The following is a 12,941-nucleotide window of genomic DNA, read 5'->3' on the forward strand; positions in this document are numbered from 1 at the left end:
ACTCTTAGAAAAACAGTAAGACAAGTTAATTATACACATAGTGGCATGGTAGCACTATAAAGCACAGTACATAACATTTATTAAATCTCGCCCTTCCTTCTTCCTTCCACCCGTCTTTCACTTTTTAGTTGAACACCAGGTGATCTGATCTGACTTTTAGTCTTCTCCATAAAATTTTCAAAGCGGAGTTGAAATCACAGATAGATGAGGCCATTGGTTACTCAATACTCCCGCACCTATGCCAATTAAAAGGTGTCTTCACTTTTCAAACATTCACAACAACTCTTACTTAGGACATCGGATGGCGGGAGGACAAAGTCCACCCGCCATCCTCACGCTAAAAAGGGACCGCGGGGGTCCCGTGGGGACAACTAGGATGCGCCCACCACAGTGGCGGGCGCATCTCGTATTTTTAGCAATGTGGTGGGCGGTGCCATGAGCACCGGCCGCCGCAATGCAAAAATACATGTTGTCCTTTTCAAAGCACAACGTGATAGGCCCCGCACAGAGCCTTCCACGTTGTGCTATGAAAGGCGGGGGGGTGCCATCGCATAGGTACCCTCCATGGGGGCCCGCAAAGGGCCCCTAAGCATACTCCGCATTCCAAAATGCAGATGATATGGCTGGCGGTGTGTTCAGACACCGCCACCATATTGAAACCTTTTCTGCCCGGTCGACATGTCGACTGTGCGGAAAATCGGCAGGCGGTTTCTATCTGCCGCAGACCCCCCTGCCATTGTAATATGACAGGGGTCTTTTCTTCAGGGATCGTGGGTGGTTTGCCCCTGCGGGGTCAGTGGTGACTACCGACGGCCTGGCGGGGGCAATCCACCTGCCATCCTAATGGGGCCCTAAGTCTCAAGAGTACAGTATACATACAGTACACCCTTGCAGTGAGTGTAATGTCAACAATAGTTAAGGATTATGAATCTAACTTACCACCGCCCGCCACTGGTGCTGGCACTCCCCCTACCGCTCCATCGGTATCGTCGGCAACTGCCGCATCCTCTCCCTCCGTGTCGCCTTGGCTGGCCCCGGCAATGGTGGTCTTGGTCGCTAGTGCGCCTAAAAACATTACACATTTTTTAGGCGTCATATACACCTCCCCCTATTGGTCAGTAGCAAGATTGAAAAATGCGTTAATAGTATATAACATACATCACTAGTACAAAACAGGTAGTATTAGAGTAGACACTAGTAGTTATATATGGTCCCTAGTGTCATTCTAGCCTTTGCTTAGTTAGCCCGAGCCATGCAACCATTTTAACTTTGTGTCTTTTATTTTTGCACATGTGACGTTACCTTGCAGCTAGTTGTATAAGACACCTTTGAGCCCACATGATCTCACACTGCTACTGTCTAAGTGCTGCGTACAAGCGGTCAACCAAAACATTAACAAGCAACTTTTTTATGAAGTTCTGGTGTACTGTTAGTCCATATTGCTTATCCATAAATGCTACACTTTTTGGCACGGCTTGCAATATATTAACGCGTACATTTCATTTTTTGCATTACAGACGGAAGATTCCCTTCTACGAACCAGAGCTTTGCAGAGCTTATGATGCAACAACTACCAGTACTAGGTTCTTCTAAGATGAGGGGTCGCTTCACTCAGAGATCTTCATTTATAAATTTATATAAACTAAATTCCTACCTAGGGGATGGTGGTGCATCCACCACTGTTCAGTTATCATGATTTAATTCCCAACTGTAAGTAAGTGTAAGAATGTTTATTGTTTTAATGTTATTGATTTACCTTGTGGTGCTGCATTATAATACAACAACGTACAGAGCTGATTAAAGGAAGGGAGTGCAATGCATGTGCAGTGCTTCCACGACTGAGAGGTTGGGTGTGTTATGTTATGTTCTGGGTTGACTACTTGTTGGGTATCTTGGGGGGAGGATTTGGAGAGCTAATAGTTATGACAAGACACTACTATAACTAGTCGGGCAGGGGATTGTGCTGGGTTCTGAACTTCTGATTGAGGTGTGTGAGGAAGGTCCAACCTACTATCACCAACATCCTATTTTCTTGTGCAGAGGTCTGTATGTGCAAAATCCCTACAACAGTAGCAGGATGTTCTATCATATCAAAATAGTAATAAATCTGGTTGGGCATTTGTCGGTGTGAATTGTCAAAGCCTCAAGAAAAACAAAGACAAGATCAATAAGAACTAGAAGTAGTACAAGAGGATGACCCAAAGGACTGGACTCAATGGCTAGAGCTACTGGTGAATCTGAGTTTTATTTACAACCTTTTAAATTAAGCATGGGCGTAAAATCCGTTACGCTCGCGGATTTTTCGTATTTTTGGAGAATCCGCAATCCGCGAACTCTCGCGGATGCGGCGAGAATACGCAAAATCCGCGCGAAGCGGATTTTTTGTTTGTGTTCGCACTGCTCGCGCTGCTCGCGGTCCGCGGCGCGGGCAGGAACAATCTCGCACTAGCGAAAGTACAAAAATTACTTAGTAAAGGAAGTGGCCCAGTCTCCAACTTCCTGTTCCTGTCCAGCAAGCTCCTCCCATAGGGGTGGGGTGAAGGAAGTGCCCCAGTCTCCAACTTCCTGTTCCTGTCCAGCAAGCTCCTCCATTTCCTGGCCACTTTGATTTCGATCTTGACTGGGAAGGATTACTTTTTGTGGTTGCTGCTGGATATTTGGATTTGAGGCCTTTTGGATTACTTTTGGATTCGAATTTTGATTTCACAAAGAAGTAAGTTGATGTTGTTTGTTTGTGGTGATTTTTGTGTGTGTTGTTTTTTTTCGACTTTTTTGGGGGGAAAATCTGCAAGTTCGCGAGCTGAGGATGTGTTTTTGCTTGTGTTCGCACTGCTCGTGTCCCGCGCAGCAACAATCTCGCACTCGCGAAATTGTAAAAATTACAATTCTGCTGCACATGAATTGAAAACCACCAGGCTTATTTATGGGTGCATGGATGATACAACTGTTTTGTTGAAATTATTTTTGTTAACATGATTCTGGCCAGGGCATGGATGACATTGGATTGTGCTGATTTTTGTGTGTTTTAGGACTTTTTGGGGTGGTGTTGGGGGCTTGCTATGGGGGTGGGGGCCATTTTATTGTCTGGTCCCGTGTGGGTGGGGGTCTAGGGGCCATTTGTAAGTTGTGTGCTTTGTGCCATAGGCCTGCACCCACTGTGCTCTGATGTCATCCATTATGCCCAGGGGGGCCCAGAATCGGTCTGTTCGCGGATTTTGTGGGTTTTTGCCACGTTCGCGCCGTGAAGCAACAATCTCGCACTCGCGAAATTGTAAAAAATGCAATTTTGCACCGGAAAACCACCAGCAGGCAGCATAAGCCTTCTGAAAATGGATGGATGGCATTGGATTGTGGTGATTTGATTTGTGTTGTGTGTTTTCACTTTTTGGAGTAGGGGTTGGGTGCTGGCTATGTTGGTGGTGGCCATTTTGAGGCATGGTCCTGGCCATGTGGATGGGGGGGTCAAGCGGCCATTTTGAAGGCAGGCAGTGAGCTTTGAGACATAGGTGTGCCTTGCTTTCACCCATTGTGCCCAGGCGGAGTCAGGGGTACATGAAAGCACAACCCTCTGTGTGTGTGCTCTCTTGGATCAATGTTAAATTCCTGTTTCCCAAAAATTTAGCAAATCCTAATTTTGAAAATTCCATATTGTGTGGTGTGCATGTGTGTATTCATAAATGCCTACTTGCTAACTGTTTATTCAAGCGCTACATATGCAACATTTATATTTACTGATGTTCCTCTGTCTTCGTTTGCGTTTAGGTGCACAAAACTACGCATCATCATCGTTGAGCATCAGTGCCAGGAAGAAGTGCTGCTGCGGCCTGTTGTTCCGACATCTGAAGAAGATGGCTCCAAAAAGAGGTGCCCGTAGGTCCTCTTCCAAGAAAGATGTCTCTACTAAGGAGAAGAAGAAGCAAGTGGCACCACTTACCAAGGCGACTGGTTGCTCAACCAAGACATTTTTTGGGCAACAACAACCAAAAAAACAAAGGCCCACCATGAGTGCTGCACAGGTAGCCTGTTTAGTTGTTGAATCACCAACGACCAGTGATGTTGGATCATCGCAAGAAAGTAGCAGCACGCCATCAACACAGGTTTTAACTCATCTCACAAGTACTATTCAACAACCAAAGCCGCAACAACAACTGCATGGGCTACTAGTACAAGCAGAAGTACATGCGCAAGGAGCTGTCCGAGAAGGAGCTGTCCGAGAAGGAGCTGTCCGAGAAGGAGCTGTCCGAGAAGGAGCTGTCCGAGAAGGAGCTGTCCGAGAAGGAGCTGTCCGAGAAGGAGAAGGCCGAGAAGGAGCTGTCCGAGAAGGAGCTGTCCGAGAAGGAGCTGTCCGAGAAGGAGAAGGCCGAGAAGGAGAAGGCCGAGAAGGAGAAGGCCGAGAAGGAGAAGGCCGAGAAGGAGCTGTCCGAGAAGGAGAAGGCCGAGAAGGAGAAGGCCGAGAAGGAGAAGGCCGAGAAAGAGAAGGCCGAGAAGGAGAAGGCCGAGAAGGAGCTGTCCGAGAAGGAGAAGGCCGAGAAGGAGCTGTCCGAGAAGGAGAAGGCCGAGAAGGAGAAGGCCGAGAAGGAGAGGTCCATGGAGACTTGCAAGTAGAGGTCAGTGAAGATGGCCATGGAGCGGTGCAAGTGCCCACAATGGTTGTTCTTCCAGAAGTAGGGGCACAGGAGGAAATTGACTTTGGAGCCGGGGTATCATGTCAGGAAGACGAAGCCACTCCTCCTGATGATTCATTTTCTCCCAGCTCCCCAGCAAGGAAAAGATCAAGGAGGGTGTGTAGAAGTTCCTCTTCAAGCCCCGCTCCATCAGATGATGATCTGGATCTGGATTGGCAACCATCTCCGACGTCTGAGAGGGAGGCACACCATGAGCTGCGAATGGTATCAAATCTTAAAAGGAAGGGCCCCGGAAAGCTCATACTTATGGATCCGAACGTCGGACTTGATGAAGTGGTGCATTCTGATGTTGTTGAAGAGGATGACAGCAATGACCTAGTCATCACACATGTCAGTCCAGCCACACCGGCCATGCAGCAGACAGACATTTACACCCTATCCCGACGTCATGCTGAGCGTGACCCTGGCGACGTGCCACTGGTAGCACCACCAACGCAGTCAAGTAGTACCACAAGTTCAACAAAACCTACAGCTCCCATATTTTCTCCCCGGAGGGGGACTCCATCCAGCTCGACTCCCTCAAGTAAGGTTGCTGCAATAATTGCACAACCCAGTAGATGTCTGCAAGGCTCATCCACCACTGCTTCATCTGGCATTGGCAGCAGTATCACCTCGTGCGGCAAAACCAGAAGTTTCCAGTCCCCAGTTTGGAACTTTTTTAGTGTCCATGAAAAATATGATAACATAGCCGTTTGTTGCATTTGTAAGACTAGCGTTAGCCGTGGTAAGACTGGTACCAACTATGGAACCGGAGGCCAGATAGGTCATCTTGAAAGAAAGCACGCTGTCGAATGGTTTCCGCACCTAGCAAACGTCAAGGGAAAGCGATCCCAAAGGGCAAGTGGCCAAAATATACCCATAGTAGGTGTTTCATCTGAAGATGATGGGGAGGTAGAAGAAGCGTCAGACATGTGTCCGGTTGCACCCAGTACCCCTTGCAGCACCACACCCTCCGTAACACATAGCAGGCACACTGAGAGTCTGGGAGACACACCAATGCGGAAAATGTCAACACTGATCAGAAGTGGGTCGAAGAAGGCATCAGCATCATCCCGTAAATTTGTCCAGCGCACCATTTCAGCCATGTTCTCCTCAGATGCGCAATTTCAACGCAACCACCCAACTGTACGCCTCTATAACACTAAGCTGGCAAAAATGCTAGCGGTGGACCTTCTCCCTTTTTCGTTTGTCGAAGGTGTGGGTTTCCTTGAACTCGTGGCAACATTGGCCCCTAAATGGAAGGTTCCTAGCCGGTACTATTTTGCCAGGGTTGCTGTTCCAGCACTACACAAAGAGGTGCTTGAGTTGGTGGGGGCAGCTTTGCAGAAGAGTGCTGTTCACACTATACACCTGACAACAGACATGTGGACCAGTTGCGCAGCCACTGATTACATGTGCATCACTGCACACTGGGTCTCTTTTTCAGGGGTTATTAAACAGATAAATGCAGGTGGTGACTTGGTCGAGATTTTTAAGGGTGCTCGTAAACATGCAACATTAGCCATGTTTGGCATGGAGAAAAGTCATACTGCAGTCAACATTTTGGCTGACTTTAACAAAAAGGTCTTGCAATGGCTGCGCCCAAGACATTGCAAGGTTGGTTATGTTTCTACAGATAATGGCAGCAATGTAGTTAGGGCCATGGCGGACGGTTTCTATTTCAGAGTGCCGTGTTTGGCGCACTGTATCAACCTTGTTGTGCAAAATTTTTTGAAAAAAGAACTTGCAGTCGACAAAACACTGACCATCTGCAGAAGAATATGCACACATTTCAACCATTCTTTTAAGGCCCGGAAGGAGCTGAGGCGCAAGCAAAATGAACGTAGAATGCCAGTGAAAGCACTTATCCAGGAGGTGGCAACACGTTGGAACTCAACCTTCTACATGCTTGAGCGTCTGCATGAGCTGTTTCCAGTAGTCAATGAGTATTTCTACAACCTGGGTGGTGATACGACAGGAATGATACTAGCGGTGGAGCAATGGCAGCTAGTTAAAAGCCTGACAGACATGCTTCGGCCTTTTGAGGTCTTCACGCGTGACGTGAGCAGGGAGGACTGTTCTTTGAGCAAAGCTATCCCACTGTTGCTGAAGCTCGAGCACCAAGTCAAGGTGGTGTCTTCACAATTAAAGGACGTTGGAAAGAACGAAGCACATGAGTTGGCGCAGAGATTATTACAACGCCTAGTTAGCAATGAACGGCTTGTAAATATCAAGAAACAACAGCACTACATTTGTGCTACTATTCTGGATCCACGTTACAAAAAGCCATTGTTTGGCAAAGTAATAATTCCTTTTGAAACATCGGATGTTACAGAGTACAAAGGTTGGCTAGCTCAGTCAGCCATTCGTTTTGAAATAGAACGGAAGGAAACTGTAGGAGAAGACAGTACTACTAGTGAATCAGCAGGCGATCAGGCGTCCCAAAAAAGCACTTCACCATCTGTGCCTGTGGCAGAAGTGAGTGATTTTTCCTCTGAGCCGTTAACCACACCAGCAACCGTATCATCTCCACCAGGCGCATGCGATATGTCTGAAGCGAGTTGGCTAACTCAGCTAGGGTTTCCTGGTCCTAGAAAGGACACAGAAGTGCAAAGTACAGGAATCCGGGAGGACATTCTTTCAATGGTGCAGGCCTATCTGGATGACTCAACAGAGGTCAATATTACTGAGGACCCATTGGCGTATTGGCATGGGAAAAGAAAAATATGGCGAGAGCTCACCAACCTGGCTATCAATTACTTGTCTTGCCCACTCGCAAGCGTGTCTTCAGAACGTGTTTTTAGTTCTGCTGGTGGCATTGTGACTTCCAAAAGGTCCCGCCTCTTGCCCGCAAATGTGGAGCGGCTCACCTTGATAAAGATGAACCAGCACTTCATACCACCAGATTACAGAGTACGAGAATGCACGCAGGAAGAAGAGGACACCGCCCTACCCGAGGAAAGTTCTCCTCAGTTACCAGAAGTAACCCCGACTGATGAGTTAGCAGAGTATGAGGACGAGTTCTGCTTCCCTGACAGCGAGTTCTGAAAATGACTCAATCATTCATTAATTGTAAATAGTCCTCCTTATTCACTTTTATTCCTGTGTGTCTGCCTTTCTTTAGCAAGTGCTTCATCACATTCCCAACAAAACTGTAATCAACCAATAAAACAACAAGCCCATCAACAGAACTATCTTGATTTTGATGCCGCAGCATTCCTCAGGTTCACAACAGTTAGTTGACAAGAACTCAGTCCTGGTCGTCTATCCTGAGTCCTCCTCCTCCAGACTCACCCTATCCATTACCCATAATGCTGATGCCTGGATTCTGCACAATGAAGAAATGAAGGAGCCAGCCCTCAAACACAAATTACAGGTAAGATAAGCTTTTGGATGGGAGGTAGTATAATGGAGTATTCGGAGAGGCGAGAGAGTGACAGTGGTACTAGCAGCAAAGTCCTAGGGCTCTTGAATTAACAAAGTCTGTGACAGGCATTTACTTAGGAAAACATTTGGCCTATTGCACGTGAACGTGTAGGCGTTATATTGCTCGCTTGCCTGTCTCAGGGGTGCTGTCTCTGGGGCTTCTAGGTTTTAGGGTTGTGTCAGCACCGCTACCACATTTCTAATGTTGATTGCTTTTGTTTTGCAGAAAATCCACGCCGGGAAACTCCAGTTGTGGCCCTGCTGCAGAACGCGTTAGGACTCTGTGAATTCCAGGTGGAGCCAGCCCTCAAACACAAATTACAGGTAAGATAAGCTTTTGGGTGGGAGGTAGTATAATGGAGTATTCGGAGAGGCGAGAGAGTGACAGTGGTACTAGCAGCAAAGTCCTAGGGCTCTTGAATTAACAAAGTCTGTGACAGGCATTTACTTAGGAAAACATTTGGCCTATTGCACGTGAACGTGTAGGCGTTATATTGCTCGCTTGCCTGTCTCAGGGGTGCTGTCTCTGGGGCTTCTAGGTTTTAGGGTTGTGTCAGCACCGCTACCACATTTCTGATGTTGATTGTTTTTGTTTTGCAGAAAATCCACGCCGGGAAACTCCAGTTGTGGCCCTGCTGCAGAACGCGTTAGGACTCTGTGAATTCCAGGTGGAGCCAGCCCTCAAACACAAATTACAGGTAAGATAAGCTTTTGGATGGGAGGTAGTATAATGGAGTATTCGGAGAGGCGAGAGAGTGACAGTGGTACTAGCAGCAAAGTCCTAGGGCTCTTGAATTAACAAACTCTGTGACAGGCATTTACTTAGGAAAACATTTGGCCTATTGCACGTGAACGTGTAGGCGTTATATTGCTCGCTTGCCTGTCTCAGGGGTGCTGTCTCTGGGGCTTCTAGGTTTTAGGGTTGTGTCAGCACCGCTACCACATTTCTAATGTTGATTGTTTTTGTTTTGCAGAAAATCCACGCCGGGAAACTCCAGTTGTGGCCCTGCTGCAGAACGCGTTAGGACTCTGTGAATTCCAGGTGGAGCCAGCCCTCAAACACAAATTACAGGTAAGATAAGCTTTTGGATGGGAGGTAGTATAATGGAGTATTCGGAGAGGCGAGAGAGTGACAGTGGTACTAGCAGCAAAGTCCTAGGGCTCTTGAATTAACAAACTCTGTGACAGGCATTTACTTAGGAAAACATTTGGCCTATTGCACGTGAACCAACACGATGACAGTGTTCAGTTAAATGAAATTACTGCAAAACCACCACCCACCCAGCTCAAAAGTAGTAAAAAAACAGGTATGCTCAGATAAAGTTTGAAAAAGTATATTTATATCCCTAACAAAATAATCTCCCGCAAGACCCTCCCTAACCCCAACAAATAGTCCTCAAAAGTCCCCAAAAAACCCAACTCCCAATTCCCACCCCCCAAAAGTCTCAAAAAAAGGGGCAAGGGACACTCTAGGGATGCAAGCTGGTAAGTTTGGCCTCCAGGGCATCATGCTTTAGGGCCAGGGCATCATATTTTTCTTGGAGGATGGCTTGCTCTAGGCGGAGGCCCTCCACCACATTTTGAAATTTGTGCCATTTCTGGACCTCCGCCTCTAGGTCTGACACTCTGCGGAGTGCACGGCGCAAGCGACCTTTAACAGTGCTGCGAGGTGCAGCTTTTGCTGCTCGGCGGTGGCGTCTTCCGGCACGGCTCCGGTTCGCTGGAGCACTGTGCTTACCGGCAGAACGTGGGGTAACAGAGGAGGATGTAGACGATGTTAAGTTGGATGCACTGGAGTGCGTGTCATCCCCCTCGAGTTCCACCAGTCGCCGATATTCCGCAACAGTTGCTTCCAGCCTCCGTTGCCGGGCCAGTACAGCCAGCATACTCCTCGTTGGTTTGGAGGTTTTAGTATTGCCAACTATATGAAGAAAGAAAGACATAATCTGTAAGCAATGCTCTTTAGGAATATGATTAACACAAAATGATTCAGCAGGAAGTTGTGTCACAGTACAACTAGCAACTAGCCAGGGCAGTACAAAACTATTCAGGCCAGTATCATGGGCGTCCGCAGGGAGGGGCGCTTGAATCACCATTTCCCTTCCCACAACTCTCTTGTATCCTTGGTTTGGTGCTCTTTCATATGAAAGAGATGTGGCAGAAGTGAGTGATTTTTCCTCTGAGCCGTTAACCACACCAGCAACCGTATCATCTGCACCAGGCCCAGGCGATATGTCTGTTTCCCTCCCTCTCTCTCTCTCTCTCTCTCTCTCTCTCTCTCTCTCTGTCTCCCTCTTTCTGTCTCCCTTTGTCTCCCTCTACCTCGCTGTCTCTCTCTCTCTGTCTCCCTCCCTCACCCTCCCTCTGGCTCCCTCCCTCTCTCTCTCTCTCTCCTTCTGTCTTCCTCTCTCTCTGTCTCTGCCTCTATCTGTCTTTCGGTCCCAGCCTGCTGTAATTACCATATTGTAATTTGTCACTGGGCCACCACTGGATACACATCATATCCTATCTAAGAGTCAGATAGTACCATGATCCAGCTTACCTGTACTCGCCACCGCCACTGTCTCCTTCCTCACAGTCTGTACTTCTTCTTGGTCCGACTCCTCTAGCGCCGCCTCCTCCCCAGATTGACCCTCGGACTCCGAGTTAATGATGACCACATCCGAGCTGGCCCCGCCACCAGATGTTCCACCTACAAAGTAGATTTAAGAATGTTAGATTACACCACTCCACTAGTATTTGGTCTATGAATGAAAACATGTGAAAACAACTGAAAAAGTAATTGACTGTCTACTCTAGTCTAAAGTAAATGTCCCTCCTTCCAGGGAAAGCTGTTGTCTTGCTTAATTTTTTTGTCACAATTGTTGAATGCTTGCTTAATTTTAACACACATTATTTTTCTCTGAACAGACAGAAACTGGACTTCTAAGGACAAGAGGAACATCAACTTGAAACCAGGTGAAAGCTCGGCTCGACCACAAGAAATTTCTACCAATCCAGTACTCATCAACTCTGCACCAAGCACTTTTCCATTTCCAACTAACTTTATTTTAATATATGTGTTTACTTAAACTTTTAATAAAGCTTTTAAACTTGAATTGACTCTGTAGTTTTTCCTCCAGAGAGTCCAGACTAGAGTGACTGAGCGAAAAGTTTTGCAATTTTTGGAAGGAGGAATCTGTGCTGCTGACACTACCAGGTTTATTTATACAGTGTGCCAAACACGCCACTCTGAAATATTATTACTCTGGTCTTTGGTGTCCATAGTTCGGTTTGTGGAGAAGTGTCCCTGCAACAGTAGTATTATGGATTTTGCTCCTATCTAAACACTATTTCGAAACAATTAAATTAGGAATGCTTGGACAACAATAGGTCCTCTATATTTGAATGAAAACTTACTGGGGCCAGCAAAGGAGCACTCGCCGCCCTGGCCTGCATCCTCCTCCTTTGGAGCCACTGCTGCATCCTCCTTTTCCGCCCGCTTGCCCCTGGGCGGACCTGACGTACAACATGAAAGAAATAACAGAAAACATTGATGATTGCTGCTTGCCGATGTCCTTGTCAACCAAATCAAACATTTAGAAAGAACAAGAACCTACTATTTCAGCCAAAAAGAGGGCTACAATGGAAGGACTGCACCTGAGCCTCTACTCTAGGGGCAGATTTACAAGCCCCTTGCAGCTCTTCTGCTCCATTCTTGCGTCAATTTTGTGACGCAGCGCCACAAGAGAGGCGCCATGGTCTGGCGTATATTAACAACGTGACGCATATGGGAGATGCATCCCATTCTAAAACCCTGCGCCATTAGGGAGCATTCCATCGCAAGGGATGGCGTTCCTGCGCAGGAACGCATGCTAAAAGTGGCTATGGGGAATATATAAAATTTCAATCAGTCATTTAGGACAATGATGCGTCACTGAAACCCTGCGCCTGCATGAAGCAGACTTACGGCTTGACGCAGCATTGCTGGAGCTGCGCCATCGTTGCAACGCAACTCCATCAAAGAGCCGCCTTTACGGCACCGATGCATTGTAAATACGGCGCACCATGGGTGGTGCTGCCGTGCCACACACTTTGCAGGGATGCGCAGGTAATTGCTAATCTGACACTTACGGGCATACTTACGAGTTCTGAGCTGGACACCTCCAGATGTGCACCAGAACAAATACGTAACGCAAAACTAACCTTGCGTCACGGCAGATGCGCCGCTATTACAATGCGGCAAACCCTGGCGCAAGGGTAGGCAGATGCGTAACGCATCTCGTGACGAAATAGGGCCGCATCTCTAGAGTCGCTTCGTGGGCGCAATGCAACTATAGCAGTGCTCAGGGCTGCCCAATACTCTACATACCGCATCAGTCCTTACGCCTGCTTCAAGCAAGCAGGCATAAAGAATTGACATAGCAGCGTCGCGGAAGTGCCTGCGCTAAATCTTGTAGATTTTACGCAGGCACTTTTGCGAGGCACACATCTGCCTGACCGGCACCACCCACCCCCCACTCCCCCCCTGCGTGGGAACGCACCCATTGAGGCGCAGGCCCAGGCATTCACGTGGCGCATCTCCTTAGATGCATCACGTTGTACATGACTCGCCGGGATGCGCCACGTTTACGTCGCTGTGTGTCAGGTAAGGCAGTGTAAACGTGGAACAAGGGGCTTGTAAATCTGCCCCTTTGTGTCTAGCATTACGCAGTTCTGTAAAATACACTCATACTCAGCCCAATTAAATGAACACAAAATAGATAACAAATAAGCAGTGGCACCGGCACAGAGAAGGAGAACAGTGCACCTGAAATGCACAGAAGATTTTGAAATATTAATGAAAAAATTGCTACTACTACTCACCAAGAC

The 12,941-nt window shown here is 47.5% G+C and overlaps 1 protein-coding gene across 1 annotated transcript; it reads left to right on the forward strand.

Annotated features, from left to right (window-relative positions):
* The first annotated feature begins 4,574 nt into the window (after positions 1-4,574).
* LOC144767507 (zinc finger BED domain-containing protein 6-like) lies at positions 4,575-8,384 on the forward strand. Its single transcript, XM_078650924.1, has 2 exons — positions 4,575-8,040; positions 8,317-8,384. The coding sequence occupies exon 1, from the start codon at positions 4,647-4,649 to the stop codon at positions 7,710-7,712; it is 3,066 nt and encodes a 1,021-aa protein (XP_078507050.1). The 5' UTR covers positions 4,575-4,646; the 3' UTR covers positions 7,713-8,040; positions 8,317-8,384.
* Positions 8,385-12,941: the final 4,557 nt, after the last annotated feature.

The sequence above is a fragment of the Lissotriton helveticus genome, chromosome 7, assembly GCF_964261635.1.
Source record: "Lissotriton helveticus chromosome 7, aLisHel1.1, whole genome shotgun sequence".
Lineage (NCBI taxonomy): Eukaryota > Metazoa > Chordata > Amphibia > Caudata > Salamandridae > Lissotriton > Lissotriton helveticus.